At 44.8% G+C, this 17919-nt stretch overlaps 1 protein-coding gene and 1 non-coding gene across 2 annotated transcripts in view; both read right to left on the bottom strand.

Annotated features, from left to right (window-relative positions):
• TBC1D22B (TBC1 domain family member 22B) overlaps nt 1-17919 on the bottom strand; it is a 64944-nt gene that overhangs the window by 19474 nt on the left and 27551 nt on the right. Inside the window, exon 8 of the mRNA XM_067753129.1 lies at nt 14798-14912. Coding sequence (XP_067609230.1) covers nt 14798-14912 — 115 coding nt within the window. The remainder of the gene's footprint in view (nt 1-14797; nt 14913-17919) is intronic.
• On the bottom strand, nt 10144-10262 carry LOC137233157 (5S ribosomal RNA). The gene has a single exon (XR_010947327.1). It is a non-coding gene; the product is annotated as a 5S ribosomal RNA (ribosomal RNA).

The raw sequence follows: 17919 nt of genomic DNA on the forward strand, positions 1-17919 counted from the left end.
ACTCACGAGCTATGTGGCTTTAAGCTAGTGACTTTACCTTCCGTGCCTCAACGCCTCATCTGTTAAGGTGGTAACATCCTACCAATGTCAATGCACATTGTAAGGATTAAACAAGTCAATACACGAAAAGTGCTAACAATGCCTGTCATAAAATAAGCATTATGCAAATGTTAGCTAGTATTATTGCTATTATATGAGGAACAAATAAACTTCTACCTTGTTTAAGCCACTGTTATTTTAGATCTCTGTTATTCGCAGCCAAACCTAACCTAATTCCAAACGTACCTAAAAAATAAAAGTCAATTTTCAAAGCTTTCCATTTCCACCTTCTGGTCTCAAGGAAGAAAACTGAACATGAGGTTTAAGGTGGTAAGATACAGCTCTCAGTAACTGTGCTAGTTCCAAACCTTTAGCTGTCCAGGGGGAAAAGGGACCAGACAGGATGCTGAACCCTCTCTTGGGGCCTCGAGTTGGGGGTTGTTGTTTCCCCATGTTCTGCCCTTACGCCTGGCCTGCGTGTTAGCCCATGGCTTTCACAGTCAGCGGGAGAGCTCACAGCATTTCAGAGAGTGGGAGGAGAGTTTAGTTCTGGCTGCTGAGAGGATAAAATTCACACATTCAGTCAAAAACTGTGAGCTGAGTGCACCATCAAAAAGCAGCAGAGAAAGGGAGGCCCAAATGCTCTCTGAAGGGCTTCATTCAGCATAAACAGTCTGTTCAGAAGGATCATTAAACGTCCCACTTGAGAAAATTCAACATATAATTGAAGAGGAACGGGAAACCATGCCAGCAACACAGTCTCCAATGAGGGCAGCGTCTCTGGTTGTCATTATGCAGCGTTCAGCCGCCAGGACTCAGACGGGAGGGAATGAGATTTTAAGGGATATTTTATGGCTGTTTTAAGATGCAAAGCATCCAAAAAGAGGAAACCCAAAAGTTCTTTATAAAAATCAAATTGCCCATTCCGGGCTTGACAAGAACATGCTGTCAAGCCCAGCATTATTAGCTGATAAAATGTCCCACCTGAGTGGTAGCCCCAGTCAAGTATTTATTTTTCTGAGAACTCCAGATCTCAGGCCTAAAATCAGCCTCACCTATGCCTCAAACACTCCCCTACGGCTTCGGGAAGAACGGCTTTTGCTTAAACTGACAAGAGTTAACTTGTCCATTAACTGCTTTAGGCATTTCCCAGGAACCATCTGTGATCGCAAGGCAATTTCTAGATTTTGTCATCTGTTGGGTCAGAATTAATCAGCCTGACTGGCAGGCATGAGAGGATTCAAGGCATCAGACTACAGACGGCCCTTCTATTTTCCAAAGCCTCTGGCTTACCTGATGCCTCTCTTTTTTTTTTTTTAAACTGGACTCACAAGAATACCTTACATAATATTTTCTGATCACAAAAGTAAACTGATTGAGAAAAGAAAAAAAAAATCTTTTCAGCTATACATCTAAAGAACTTCATAAAATAAAAGTTAAACATTTCATCCAGAAAAACACAGTTTGGGGCTTCCCTGGTGGCGCAGTGATTAAGAATCTGCCTGCCAAGCCATGGGACATGGGTTTGAGCCCTGGTCCGGGAAGATCCCACATGCCGTGGAGCAATTAAGCCCGTGCGCCACAGCTACTGAGCCTGTGTTCTAGAGCCTGTGAGCCACAACTACTGAGCCTGCACGCCACAACTACTGAAGCCCGTGCGCCTAGAGCCCGTGCTCTGCAACAGGAGAAGCCACCGCAACGAGAAGCCCGCGCACCGCCACGAAGAGTAGCCCCCCACTCACCGCAACTAGAAGAAAGCCTGTGCAGCAGCGAAGACCCAACGCAGCCAAAAATAAAAAGTTAAAAATATATATATATTAAAAAAAAAGAAAAAGAAACACAGTTTTAAGAAAAGTGTCACGGAATTCATCTGGTCACCTGTATGTAATAATTTTTAAGAGGTTCAAGTGCTATAGAAACTTATTGTTGGGTGTTACTCATCTGGTATTTTCAGTCAAGTATTTGATAGCAGCAGCTGAGACAAGGCCACCACAGCTGAGCATGTACAAAGTAGAGGGGCCCCAGGACTTCCCTGGTGGTGCAGTGGTTAAGAATCCGCCTGCCAATGCAGGGGACGTGGGTTCGATCGCTGGTCCAGGAAGATCCCACATGCCGTGGAGCAACTAAGCCCATGCACCACTACTACTGAGCCTGCACTCTAGAGCCTGCAAGCCACAACTACTGAGCCCACGTGCCACAACTACTGAGGCCCACATGCCTAGAGCCCGTGCTCCGCAACGAGAAGCCACCGCAATAAGAAGCCCGCGCACCGCAAAGAAGAGTAGCCCCCACTCGCCGCCAACTAGAGAAAGCCTGCGCAGCAGCGAAGACCCAACGCAGCCAAATAAATAAATAAATATTTAAAAAAAAAAAAAAAAAGGCAGAGGGGCCCCTTGGTTAAACCCAGAAAAGTCAAACCACCTAACAAAGAAAGGGCATTGAGGACAGGGAGGAGGTTAGAGGAAAGACTTCTTCTGAGGTTCCTAAAGAGCAGAGACCCATGCCGGGCTTTTCTGCTTCATGAGGACCGTATTCCAGACTGAGTGAGAGGAGACGTGCTGTTTTCAAGACACAGAGAAGCAGCTGACCATGGAGCCCTTCCCGACGCTGTGCCTGTCAATCAAGGCAGTGACTAAAAGGTAAATATTAACTCAAAATGATCTCTGGCTGTCCACTACTCAGCGTGGGGCAGCCTGGCTAAAATTAATTTTAAAAACCAACATAGGGGCTTCCCTGGTGGCGCAGTGGTTGAGAGTCCGCCTGCTGATGAAGGGGACACGGGTTCGTGCCCCGGTCCGGGAAGATCCCACATGCCGCGGAGCGGCTGGGCCCGTGAGCCATGGCCGCTGAGCCGACGCGTCCGGAGCCTGTGCTCCACAATGGGAGAGGCCACGGCAGTGAGAGGCCTGCGTACCGCAAAAAAAAAAACCATATCACTAAACTGTCTCTACTTTCCTGAGGTTCCTGGATTACTTTTACTTTTATTTAACAAACACAAGTGACTGCTGGCTATGACCTCAGATTACATGAACCTGAACTATATGAGTATTCAGGTTATGGGGCAAGGGAGGGGCCAGGTCCAGCACACACTTCACCTTCTAGGACCTGTCCAAAGACTACCCACAGAGCCAGGCAGCATGTCACCAAGACACTGTGTATGTCAACAGGCTGTAGGGAGTCCAAGGTCCCCTGTGCCAGAGGCTCCTCATCTAGGCTCAAACATCTTGACTATGTTGGCTACCTCAATTTCTCCTCTGTTATAATTTCTCATTTTTGGGGGGGTCAGATGAGAGAGAGAGCAAGTGAGCATGCATGTGTCACTTGGTTTACCACCAGGGAGAGAGCAGGCCGGGCCCTATAGTGCCGGAGATGACAAGCTACAACTCGCCCTTGGAGAGCTTACCTCCTACAGGGGAGAAAATCCAGCACTGGACATCCCACCAAATGCTCACATTGCTCTCAACTGTCCGCTGAAAGCAGCTCAGCTCAGCACTCTGACTGGGCGTCTCCACATACATGTCTGTTGCTGGAAAGAGTCTCATATGTCTCAACTATCACATATGAGGCTGCTGCATCTATGAAGACGGGGCCAGGAGGCACCTTGAAGAAAGGGGTAAAGTTCCAAACAGGGTGAGCGCTAAAAATTCAGCATCGGTCTCACTCCCAGTTCCCTCCAAACCAGTAGCATGAAAATGCAAAGGGATATCCTTACTCTATGATTCAATTTATATAAAGTTTAGAGACAGGCAAAACTAATCGAGGTGTTAGAAGTCAGTAAAATAGTTACCCTTGTGGGGGCGAGGGGAGGGCCTGGAAGGGAACACAAGGGAACTTCTGCAGCGCTGGAAATGTTCCACTTGGGTGCTGGTTATTTAGGGGAAATTTATTGAGCTGTGCATGTAATGACATATGTACTTTAAAAAGTGTATGTTATACTTCAATACGAAATTTACATTTTAAAAGGAATAAAAGGAACGTCCTCTTAAGACAATGAAAGACTACGGAAGTCTGTCCAGATTCATCTTTGGCCTCCACACCTTGCCAGGTGGGGAGGAACAGGATCGGCAGGGCAGAGTCGGGTGTGAGATGGACAATGAAGCCTCCCAGGATCTAAGAGCACGGAGCTGGAGTATAATCCACAGCAGCCCAGGAGCAAGACACGGCAACAGGGGCCACGGTACCTGGGCATGTGGGGAGTTATTAACAACAACTCCTTTCCTCTGAAAATCTGAGTGTTAACTACCAAAAATTAACTGCATGGTTCACCCCCTCTCCTCCTTCAGGACTTTGCTCAAACATCGTCTTCTCAGTGTGACCCCAGCTCACTACCCTGATTAAAACCTGCTCCTGTTCCCACTCTTGCCAACAGGGCACAACTGTGTCCTTCTTTCCTCCTCTGTTCTCCTGCGTAGCACTTAGCTCGGTCGAGGTGACAAATACCTTACTGATTTTTCTATTTATTGTCAGTTTCTGCTCATCAGAATTTACACTCAGTGGAAGAGATTTAGTTTTACATATAATTTACATACATTAGACTACACATAAGCTCACGGTTCTGTTTTGACACATGTATACATCCGTGTAGAAAAGTGCCCCAGGGCTTCCCTGGTGGCGCAGTGGTTGAGAGTCCGCCTGCCGATGCAGGGGACACGGGTTCGTGCCCCGGTCCGGCAAGATCCCACATGCCGCGGAGCGGCTGGGCCCGTGAGCCATGGCCGCTGAGCCTGCGCGTCCGGAGCCTGTGCTCCGCAACGGGAGAGGCCACAACAGTGAGAGGCCCGCGTACAGCAAAAAAAAAAAAAAGTGCCCCAGTCCAAAGAGAGAACATTTCCAACACCCTATAAAGTCTCTTCTTGCCTCTTCCTAATCAATGTCCCACCAAGAGTCGACCATCGTTCTGATTTCTATCACTGTAGATTATTTATGAACTCCATTTAAATGGAATCATACATACAATGTGTACTTTTTCGGTATCTGGCTTCTTTTGTTCAACATAATGGTTTTTGAGATGATTTCTTCCATGTTCTTGCTTTTATCAGTAGTTCATTCTTTTTTATGGCTGAGTAATATTCCATTGTGTGACTATCCATTCTCCTATTAACAGATATTTGGGTTGTTTCCAATTTTTGTCTATATTAATACAGTTGTTATGAATATTCCTATGCAGGCTTTGGGGTACTATACGCTTTCATTTTCCTTGTATAAATACCTAGAAGTGAAAGGCAGGGATTTTCGTCCACTTTGTTTATGGTCGTATCCCCAGTGCCTAGAGCAGCGCCTGGCACGGTGTAGTTCCTCAATAAGTATTTGCTGAATGAGTGATGGAACTCCATCTCCATCCCTTACGAGAGAGAACTTTTGACTATCTCAGCATAGTAGCAGAATACTGTAATTCACTGCCCTCCAGTGGCCAAGCCCAGCAAAGCTGCACTATTTCCTGAATATCTAGCAACGTTATGAAATTTTCATTCTTTCATTCATCTAGACATGTATGGAATGCCTATTTTGGACACCAAAATAAAAGCACTGGGAATATAAATATGTTTAAAATAGTCTCTGGCCTCAAAGAACCATACAGTCTGGTGGGAGAGGGTAGGAGGGAAACACAATAATTGGTGTGGTAAAGTCCTACAAAGGGGAAATGCACAGGGTTATGGAAAGAGTACCACTGGGGTGGTGGGGGTAGGGAAGAAGTCTCAGGGCAGGCTTCCAGGAAGTAGGGGTGTCTTAAAGGATGCAAAAGGACTAGCCCAGGGGATAAAGAGGTGGTACAGGACAAGGCTTTAGATTAAAACTGTCAATTTTGGATTTCTGAGTTTAAGAGGTGAGGCAGGAGGTAGAGCACACAGGGCCTTGCACAAGCTAGAGAATCTGGACTTTTTTTTTTGGCTGTGCTGTGTGGCTTGCAGGATCTCAGTTCCCCGACCAGGGATTGAACCCGGGCCATGGCAGTGAAAGCCCAGAATCCTAACCACTAGGGCACCAGGGAACTCCTGAGAATGTGGACATTTTAACTGTAGGTGATAGGACGCTAATGAAGGGTTTTAAGCAAAGGAGCTGCACTGACAAGTCTGTGTTTAAATGGTGTGAAAGATGGGAAGAACGGGACAAAAACCAGAGATGGGAAAACACACTTGGCCATTTCAGCAATCCAGGGCTAAGCTAGGGTAGTCACAGGAGGAATAGAGGGGGAAGCAGATTCAAGAAATATTTAGGACATGAAATCATCAGAGCTCTGTAACTGATTGGATATGCAAGAATGAGAAAAAAGGGCTTCCCTGGTGACGCAGTGGTTGAGAGTCTGCCTGCTAATGCGGGGGACACGGGTTTGAGCCCTGGTCTGGGAGGATCCCACATGCCGCGGAGCAACTGGGCCCGTGAGCCACAACTACTGAGCCTGCGCGTCTGGAGCCTGTGCTCCGCAACAGGAGAGGCTGGGATAGTGAGAGGCCCGCGCACTGCAATGAGGAGTGGCTCCCGCTTGCCGCAACTAGAGAAAGCCCTTGCACAGAAACGAAGACCCAACACAGCAAAAATAAATTAATTAATTAATAAACTCCTACTCCCAACATCTCCTTTAAAAAAAAAAAGAATGAGAAAAAAGAATTACAAACAAGTCTTAGCATTTCTGACTTAAGTGACCGGAAATGCTGGCAACTGAGAGAAAAGGGTGGCTGGGTATGGAGAGGAGTTAGTCAAACACTGAGTCTGAGGAGCCTAGGGATAGCAAAGATTGTCACTATACATAAATAACTATAACCCACTCCTCCTTGGTGAAAGGACCCATAAGGGTACTGGCCACCTGGGATACAGACTGTGTTTTCCAGGCTCACTTGCAGATGGGAATGGCCATAAGACTAAGTTCAGACAAGAGAGATTCAAAACCAAGTGTCATGTACTTGGGAAGTGTCCTTCAACAGAAGGAGTATGCCTTTCTTCCTTTCCCCCTCCACACTGGCTGGAATATAGATGTGATGGCTAGAGCACAAGCAGCTATCTTGGATCATGAGTACAAAAACACACGCTGAGAATGGCAGGACGACAGAGAGAGGAGGCTGGATCCCTGATACCATGGAGCCCCAGACTACTTACCTCCTGACTTTTAATGTGAGAGAAGTAAGCTTTTCTCTCCTGCTTAAGGTATTGGTTCCCTGTCAGTGCAGACAAGCTAATCCTAACTGGTCATTTATGACATATCTAAGTGTAAATGTCATGCAGGGAACACGAGTCAGAGGTATGGGAAAGACTTCCCTTCTGGGAGTTCTACTGCTGTCATGCTTCTAAGTAAAACCTGAAATGAAAATCCTGCTGTACTACTTCATGCAGAGGAGAAGAGGGAGAGTTATTTGACAGTGTTTCATTTTGTAACGAAAGAAATCACCAGGCACCACTCTTCTTCTGAAAACAGGACATGTCATGAGCCCCACTTTTCTATACAATTTCCTCATTTGCATCACTTGAACAGTTGCTGTTACGCAGCTTAATTTGGTGATGGCCACATCATCGATTACATTTGACCTTAATATGTTCCAAGCTAGATCAATAATGTCATCTAAGTCCAAAAGGTTTTGGAGATGAGAGTCTAAAGGCATTCCACCATCTCAGGGGTCACAGTCCAGAGACTGTATCTCCCCAGGGGTGACCCTCCAGCATTGTCACCTCTGGACCCAGACATAGCTGGCTTATCCACAGAGGACCCACTTCTATGTGAGCAGCTGGTTTCAGCAGATAAACAGGCTACTGGGGGGCTAAGCCAGCTACAGAAAAATCCTCTAGCAACTCAGAGCAGAGTCACTGGTTCCCCCCGTTTTCAACTATTTTACAACAAACATGACACAAAGCATGAAGCCAGCTTAGGTACCAATTTATAAAAGTAATAAAGAAGAGACAGGGGAGGAGATAGGAGAGAGGCCAAACAGTGTTCTGGTGGCATGTGGATCCCACAGCTCTACTAGGACACATCCTCCATGCTACAGCTCAGTAAGATGGGGCGGTGGGCTAAGGCTGCCTGATGATACCTGCCTGGGATGATGAGGGCAACTGCCTGGCCTGTTCCATGGGTGAAGGATACCTGAGGCCTCCTGTGGTAGGGAGAGTCATATCAGAGAGGTCATGACAACACACCTCTCACAGTAGCTGCCTTACTAGGATATGGCACTATTAGAGAAGGGAAGAAAAGCAGCATTATTACTCAGACAAGAGAACTATTCTTGAAGGCCACAAACAATGTTGAATCTATGTTCAGGAAAGGCCTTGAGGCTGGAGGGAAGTCTGTATGCCTTGTTTCTTTGAAGCTTAATTTATACCCAGCAACCGATGAACAGACAAATAAAATGTGGTATATTCATACAATGGAATATTTATTTGACCATGAAAAGGAATGACCATTTTTATGAAATGTCCAGAAAAGGCAAATCCATAGAGACAGAGAGTAGATTAATGGTTGCCTAGGAACAGGGGGGGGTGCAAGGGCTTGGGAGTGATGGCTAAGGGGTACAGGGTTTCTTTTTGGGCTGATGAAAATATTCTAAAATTGACTGTGCTGATGGTTACACAATTCTATAAATATACTGAAAACCACTGAATTGTACACTTTAAATGGGTGAATTGTATGGTATATGAATGCCATCTCAACAAAGCTGCTATCAAAAAAAGAAAAAAATACCCCAACAAACTAATTTGTAAATTTACTGCACCTCCAATAAAAATTCAGAAGGGTTCCCTACATCCTGAATTTGGCAAGTTGATTCTAAAGTTGACCTGGAAGAAGAGCCAAGACAATTTTTACCAAAGGATGATGAAAGAGACTGGCCCTGAAATAATAATAAAACACACTACAAAGGTCAAAAATCCAAGCTGTTGGTACATGCATAGAAATGGAGATAAATGGAACAGAAATAAGTAAACCATATAAGTAAAGAAATTTATATTATATTATGAAAAGGGATTTCACATGAGTGAAGAAAGGATGTACTATTTATAAATAGTGTTGAAAAAATGAACTATCCAGTTGGAACAGTAACTTTAAATCTCAGCCCCCACTGTACAGGAAAATAAATTACTAATGGAATTTAAAAAGCTAAATGTAAAATCAAAACCACAAACATATTAGAAGAACACATGGAAGAATATTCTTATAATATTGGGGTGGGGAAAGACTTCCTAAGCAATATACCGAATCTAAAAACCATAAAGGAGGAGGTATTTCCTTCATGTCCTTCTCACACTTTGCAATGACTTGTTTAATTTTTTGTGAGCCCCTTAACCCCTGCACTAGATGGGAGGCTCCGTAAGGGCAGGGCCCACATCTGTTATCTTAGTCACTCTATCCTCTGGCACATAGGAGGAGCTCAATAAATACCTGTCGAACGGACAGATTTGACCACATAAAAATTAGGAAGTGCTACATTAGGAGACACAATAAACAAATTTGAAAAGACAAATGATGGTCTGGGAGGGAAAAAAAAGAATTAGCTTGAACTATATAAAAATTCCCATGGAGGGATGCGGCAAAAATCGTTGAATATTAGCAATTTCATGTGGTTTGACCTAATATTTTTAACACATAGCAGATGAAAAATGAATATATCTAATCCGCACAAAGCTCTTACAAAACAAGACCAACAGTCCAATAGAAAAAACTGGATAGGACTTCCCTGGTGGTGCAATGGTTAAAACTCCGCCTGCCAATGCAGGGGACATGGGTTTGATTTGGTCTGGGAAGACCCCACATGCCACAGAGCGACTAAGCCCGTGCACCACAACTACTGAGCCTGCACTCTAGAGCCCACGAACTACAATTACTGAGCCCACGTGCCACAACTACCGAAGCCCACACGCCCTAGAGTCCAGGCATGGCAACTGCTGAGCCCATGTGCTGCAACTACTGAAGCCTGTGCACCTAGAACCCGTGCTCCTCAACAAGAGAAGCCACCGCAATGAGAAGCCCACACACCGCAACGAAGAGTAGCCCCCGATCGCCGCAACTAGAGAAAGCCCGCGTGCAGCAACAAAGACCCAACGAAGCCAAAAATAAATAAATAAATAAATAAAGTTATTTTTAAAAAAACGATAAAACTGGATAAAAGAATTTTTTTTCGTTTAAGCCTACAGCACCCGGTATTCCCAGGCGGTCTCCCATCCAGGTACTAACCAGGCCCAACCCTGCTTAGCTTCCGAGATCAGACGAGATCGGACACATTCAGGGTGGTATGGCCATAGACTGGATGAAAGATCTGAACAAGCAGATGACAAAAGAAACAAATGCTAATACACAAAAGAAAAGATAAACCACCTCACTGAAGAGCAAGTGGAAATAAAAATTGAAAGACAAACCATGGTTTATTTGCCAAATTGGTGAAACACAGTTAGACTAAAATACCCAGTTTTGTTAAGGATGTGAAGAGTGCACCCAAACATTAGTGGTTGGAGTATAAACTGCTGTAAACCTTTTCACAGTGTAATTTTGGAGTGGTACCTATTTGGCATGCTTTTAGGACTAGTAATTTCCGTTCTATGGGCTCTCTTTCAGGGAAACATGTATTTTAACACGAATGCATAAGAAAATATGTACAAGGATACTCATTGAAATGTTCTTTATAATAGCTAAAAATTGTAGATTATTTAAATGTCCTATTATAAAAGAATTGTTTACTATAGTAAAATTTGATGAAAGTAATTGCTGAAAGTGATGAGGTAGATCCATATGTCCAAATTTGGAAAGCTGGCCAGATATTTGTAAATGAAAACAAGCAAGATAGAGAAAAGTATGGATAAGTTTGATCCCAGTTTTCTGGATACAACAAAGAAAAATAATATATGCAGCTCTATCCGCACACAGGAAAAGGACTGGAAAAATACACACCAAGAGGTCAACAGTAGTTATCTCTGGTGATGGGGCGGGTAGCAGTGAGGTAATAAAAATTCTATATTGTTTTTAATAAATTTATTTAATTATTTGTTTATTTTTGGCTGCGTTGGGTCTTCGTTGCTGTGCGCGGGCTTTCTCTAGTTGCGGCGAGCGAGGGCTGCTCTTTGTTGTGGTGTGCGGGCTTCTCAGTGCAGTGGCTTCTCTTCGTTGCGGAGCACAGGCTCTAGGCACGCGGGCTTCAGTAATTGTGGCATGCGGGTTCAGTAGTTGTGGCTCACGGGCTCTAGAGCGCAGGCTCAGTAGTTGTGGCACACAGGCTTAGCTGCTCCGCAGCATGTGGAATCTTCCCAGACCAGGGCTCGAACCCGTGTCCCCTGCATTGGCGGGTGGATTCTTAACCACTGCGCCACCGGGGAAGTCCTTGATTTTTTAAAATGAGTATGTACCTCTACTGTATTTTTTTTTTTTTTTTTTTAAGAAAAGGAGCAATAAGAAATGTGCTGCCTGCTTTGGAGCAGGGAATGGAGAAGAGGGAGCCACTAAGTTGAGATACCACCAATCTCTAAGTTGGTGCTACCTCTAAGTTGAGATACCACCAATTCTTATAAAAAGCACAAGTATTTAGGTCAAAGACCTAGGTTTGAGTTTGGGAAGCTCATTTAAAATAGATTGATACAGGGCTTCCCTGGTGGTGCAAGTGGTTGAGAGTCCGCCTGCTGATGCAGGGGACACGGGTTCGTGCCCCGGTCCGGGAAGATCCCACATGCTGCAGAGCGGCTAGGCCCGTGAGCCATGGCCGCTGAGCCTGCGCATCCAGAGCCTGTGCTCCGCAACGGGAGAGGCCACGACAGTGAGAGGCCTGCATACCACACCCACCCACACACACACACACACACACACACACACACACACACAAAAAGGTTGATACATCTACCTTAAGGAGATATTGGGGGCTACTAAATGAAATCAGCAATGGTTTCACTGGTCAGCAAGTGAGACTGACAAACCAAACACCCAGATCAGAATGCAGTCATATCAAAAGACCTAGGTTTGAGTTTGGAAAGCTCATTTAAAATAAGGTTGATACATCTACCTTAAAGAGATATTGGGGGCTACTAAATGAAATCAGGTAAGTCAAAGTACTTTGCAAATGGTAAAGTGCTTTAAAAAATCAGGGTTATATTACTGGTTGGCCTGGCAAGTCCTAGTTTGAAAACTGGAAAACTAAGGGTTAAAGGTACAAACGCCTAAGGAAAAGAGACATGGATGGGAACTGATAGATTAAGAGAGACTTAAGAGACATATCAACCAATTAGTAGAATGTGTGGACCTGATTTGAACCCTGATTCAAACAAACTGTTAAATATATTTACGGGAATCAAGAAAATTTGAATAGTGTTATATATTAGATTATATTAAGGACCTATTATAACTTTTTAGATGTAATAATTGCATTACAGCTGTGAGTTTCTTTAATCATTATCTTCGAAAGGTACATATGGAAATATTTATGGATGAAATTATATGGTGCTTGACAGTGAGATTTGCTTACTCACAAAGATGAGTGGGTGAAGAATGGACAGAGTTATGAAGTTACATGACAGGTATATAAGGATTTATGGTATTATTTTTTCTACTTGTACATATGCTTGAAACTGAAAAGTTTTTGTAAAAAAAGAATGGGCCCCGCCTTCCTAGTTCTAGGAGGAGGTACCAAATACCCATCTGAAGTCTGCTGCAGAGGTGAAACTGAGTACAGCCTTGCCGAGAAAGGCTTCCTTGCTGAGGAGGGGCAGAGAAGCCCATGCTTCACTGTGTAAACGCTGTGGGTCAGCAATGGTTTCACTGGTCAGCAGGTGAGACTGACAAACCAAACACCCAGATCAGAATGCAGTCATATCTATCAAAGAAAGGCAGAGTGGACTTCCCTGGTGGTGCAGTGGTTAAGAATCTGCCTGCCAATGCAGGGGACACAGGTTTGAGCCCTGGTCTGGGAAGCTCCCACATGTCGCAGAGCAACTAAGCCCGTGCGCCACAACTACTGAGCCTGCGCTCTAGAGCCCTCGAACCACGACTACTGAGCCCATGAGCCACAACTACTGAAGCCCACAGGCCTAGAGCCCGTGCTCCGCCACAAGAGAAGCCACCACAATGAGAAGCCCACGCACCACAACGAAAAGTAGCCCCTGCTCACTGCAACTAGAAAAAGCCCGTGCACAGCAACAAAGACCCAATGCAGCCAAAAATAAATAAATAAATTTATTAAAAAACAAAAGAGAAAGGCACAGTGCTTGGTGCGGCTGATGGTAGCAATGGGATGGGCGCCTATAGAAGGTAAAGGAAAATTTGGTACAAAATATAAATGACAGCTAACAAGATAGTTAATATCCAATTAGAACTGCAGCTGCTGAGGATTTCCCTTAATTGGCATAAAAACTGGCAATGCCAGCGTTCAGACCTCAAATGTAGATTAATGAATGGATTAATACCTTCCTAGGCTCATCCTTGAATACCATTTCAGAAAAGTACTACTGCAAGAATCAACCCCCAAATCCCAACAGACCAGCTGCACCACTCTTTAATAAAGTTAAACCACACAGAATTAAGGTGCCTCTGAAAACTGACCTATTGATGTGAGGGGAAAATGAAAGTTCTCCAGCAAAAGCTTTATTTATATGCTTTTGCTTAGGGTCACTGGACAGAGTGGACAAGAGTGTGACCTTCCACCCTTACTCCCAGTTCTGCCCTGGCTGCTGTCACTTAAGGGGAACAGGGAATGGCATCATTAGGTTGCCTTACGTTTTGAGTAATGAAAAATTAAAAAGGCTGCCACATGAAAGACCAAAACACCACGCCTTTGAGTCCCACCAGAAAACCTGAATGGGAAGGATCAAGTGAGACATTTCTTATGCCCTCCCCCTCCAAGGGGCTCCACTCCAGTCCCCTTCTCATTACCATCCTACCCCCTGCAATGGCTTTCTATGAAAAGAATAACCCACCGCCCTCAGAGTCTGAAGAAGAGGGTTCTGGTCCTAGCCCTGCCACTAATAAGGAGGCAGGGAATCTCACAATCCATCCGTGAAATGAGGGGAGTAGACGGATAGTTTTCTAAAATCCTTTTCAATGTTCTTGTTCCCACCTGAACTTCTCTTTGACTAAGAGAACAAAGCACCAGGCCACGACAGATAGGTTTCCCTATGAGTCTTGAAGCACAAGTGACTGAGGAAACCAAAAAAGTGGAGGATCCTCGATGCCTTTTAAGACTCTGCCTGATTTAGGCCTGGCCGGAGCAGGTGGCTGGAGCTGTAAGAAAACCTAACTGCTGCCGTGACAGCGAATCACTCTATTCAAAGTGACAAGAACCCAGTGGGGTAAGAGGTGAAGAAAGAGGAGGAGAAACCAAGGTCCCAGAGCTCTCCTTGGCCCATTCCATTACCTCCAGTGTGAGCTGGATTCTGGCACCTTTCCTGCTCTATACGTCCACATCCTGCTCCTAAGATACAGCATGTGAACTGAAGTGTGAAGGCCTAATGTATAATCTAAAATTCCAGCTTTCACAGATGAGGGCCTGCATTTGAGACGAGTTCAAAATAATCCAAAAGGAACCTCAGTCAAACCATCAAACCATCTGTTTATGGCAGAACATAAATATATCAATTTGGTCATTCTTTGGCAAAGGTCTTCTTAGGTGAGATCTGCGACCATCTCGAGAGAGAAATTCCTGGCTGCTGCTGCAGCTGCTGTTAAAAGAGGTTTAGCTGTGTATTCTAAAGCCACTATCTTTTTTTTCAGCAAGACGTGCCCACTGGCTGCACTCTTGGGAAAAACAAACAGACCACAGATAAGAAAGAGCAATAGCTTGTTCAACTTGGTACTCATGCTTCTTACCGACATATTCTGAGAGGAAGACGACAAAGAACGGAGTGACCAGGTCATTAATTCCTTGGACATACCCACTGGCAGGGTGTCGGATGGCCCAAATAAATAGAATTCTTTCGAAGATCTAGGAAAATGAGAAAAAAAGACAACATGATGTTAAATCACGGGGATACTCTCCCTCCCTCCATTTACCTACCTCACAATTTAACTCAGCGTTGCTACAGAATTTGTAGAAAAAATTTTAAAATATTGTGGACAAAGGCAGTCTACAAATATAAAGTTTCTAAGACACTAACTGTTTTTAAACAGGGGTAGGTGCTTCTTGCCCTTTCTCTTTTCAGTATTTAGCCAACGTGATATAAAATTGGGAAACGTAAAGGAGAGTGACACAAATGGCTTAGAAAAAGGTTTGCTGTGGATGTCATTAATTCAGGCCACCATGCTCATTTGTAGATGCTGTTTCTCTATTTCCAGGAGCAAGATATCAGAATATCTAAGTTCTGATACATTTTCTAAATCTCTTTCGGTCATTACAGGATTTAAAGAGGAAATGCCTTCTTTACCACACTCCCCTTTCTCCCTGCTGAGACGGAAGGAGATCTAGATCTGGATTTAGTTCTAACCCAGCTTGACTAGGAACCAGTGACAGACTCTAAATGCAGGAAGTCATTTCACATATCAGGATGCAACCCAGACGTTTACTGGGGACAGGAAGTCAAATAAATCAAATCCTATGGACTCCTCCAGCCAGGAACTTGAGAACAGAGATGTCAGCCAGGGCCTCCATGGGGAAAGCCTCTGGGGTTAAGTACATTAGCCACAAGAGGCCAGAGGACTAGACTGGGGAGAAAGAAAAAATCTTTTTTTGGCCGCACTGCACAGCACGCAGGATCTTAATTCCCCAACCAGGGATCGAATCCGTGCCCCCTGAAGTGGAAGCACGGAGTCCTAACCACTGGACCACCAGGGATGTCCCTGAAAAGATCTTTATGGTCCTTTTACAGAGTCCGGCCCTGTCGCACTCTGTTACACTCCTCTCTGTTTTCACTATGCCCTTGGAGCTTTTCCCCTGTCTTCTCTCAGCTTGCTGACACTCATCCCCTGGCTCCATCCTGCTGACCACAACTCCTGGGCCCAATACATTCCTTAGACAGGCTTTGACTGGGCTGCCTCAGGTCTCTGAACCACACCAGAGGGATGACAGAGGTGGTAATGACTACATGTGGAGGGACAGGAGATTTGGGGCCTCCACAGCACCTGGCTCTGCAGAGCCCAGAGTCAGTCAGCTCTGCAGGCAAATTGAAGAGGCCCTCTCGGAGGTCAGGTGCAAGGGAGAAAAAACCTCCCATGGGGAAAAGTAAAAAGGAAGTGGTCGTATGGTTTTGGAGTTGGTTAGCCAGTGTAGGAGAGACGTGGAGAATCTAGACACAATAAAGGATGTTTCCCAGCCCTTGTGTTGAGTCTGCCTTCCAGCTGGCAGAGACAGCCAAGAAATACTCCCACCGTCAACACCCCTGCCCTCGCAGGCAGTGAGAGCAAAGCCCAGCCTGGAAGGAGTTGGCCTCTGCCTCCACTAGATGGGCCCACTTGCTCCCCGGGGCTGAGCGAAGGGTGCGGCGTCCTCATTTGTGTTAGGCCCAACACTCCAATGGGACCCCTCTTACATTCCTAGCTGCTAAATACCCTCCTCCCTCCCTTGAAACTGTGGCTCAAGCTAGACCCACCAGGAAGATCTCAAGAGTTCCCTGCTCCACTCTGTCTCCTCACACCTCCTGTGGCCTGTGTCTGTCTGGATGTCTCTGCTAAAAGCTCTTCCAGATCAATCCTTCTGAAGGACTTATCACGGCTTCTACTTCACACTATCAGCTCCTTGTGAATACACAAATCCCTGGTGACTGGCTTAAACAATGGCCAAGCGCAGGGAAGCTAGCCATTCAGAATCAGGAGACCTGCAATAATCCCTCTCTAGTAAGGATGGGACAGTGCAGACACTGTACTCACACTGTACAAGTGAAAATGCCAAAGAGATGGAAATAGATGAGCACCAAGCCTGGTTACCAGGGGAGACCATGGAATCTTCCCTACAGAAAAAGCCTGGGACAATCTTGTCTACCTCTGAGACACCTCTTCTACTAGTGTGGGTAATTCTCACTTACTATAGTCAATTCTCAAGTATCTTTAGGTTTATAAAACGAGTTTTTCAATACTCAATGTTACTTAATTTATTCTGTTTATGATAACTACAGTCTGCTAGATGGAAAGGTGAGTCAAGAAAAATTGGGAAGACTACAGTTTGAATTTCTTTCTCTGTAGGCAGGTTCCACTACTAGGAGAAGCCTTTTAAATAAACTACTTTCCCTCTCTCCAAATGTAAAGTAACCATGCACAGGCAAGAGAGAAGAATCGGAACATCTTCAAGTTAAAATGAGGAATAAGCAGGGCTGAGCCATGGGAAACTGAACGGGAGACACAAAGGGATCCCGGGCGGCTTTCAGCTTCCTTTGAGCTGACTCTTACAGGTAAAATAATGGTGTCACCCTCAAAATCTTCTTTATGCTAGTGGTAAGTTATGAGGGATCCCATCAGTAGACACATCTATATTTAAACGGAATTATGAGTATAATCTAAAGTCAAACAGAAATTATTTTGAGCATTTTTTATCACGTTTTCTCTATTATGAGGATGAGTGAAAATATAATTCAAAGAGCACTTACATCCAGTATCCTAGCTACTATGAAGCTGCAAAGGAAATCCCTAATCTTCAGGAGTTTATATCAATACTTACTGCTTGGTCAAAAGATTAACAGTCCCACTGAAACCTTTCATGTGCTTTGCCAACTTGTTAGGTCTCAACATATCACTACTAATTGACTTCTGGGTAGGTATCCGAAAGAATTTAAAACAGGGACTCAGATATTTGCACACCCACGTTCACAGCAGCATTACTCACAATACCCCAAAGGTGGAAGCAACTCAAGTGTCCACTGACAGATGGCAGATCAACAATACGTCTTATACAAATATAATGGAATATCATTCAGTCTTAAAAAGGAAGGAAGGGGGGCTTCCCTGGTGGCGCAGTGGTTGAGAGTCCGCCTGTCGATGCAGGGGACACGGGTTCGTGCCCTGGT

The sequence above is a fragment of the Pseudorca crassidens genome, chromosome 10, assembly GCF_039906515.1.
Source record: "Pseudorca crassidens isolate mPseCra1 chromosome 10, mPseCra1.hap1, whole genome shotgun sequence".
NCBI lineage: Eukaryota > Metazoa > Chordata > Mammalia > Artiodactyla > Delphinidae > Pseudorca > Pseudorca crassidens.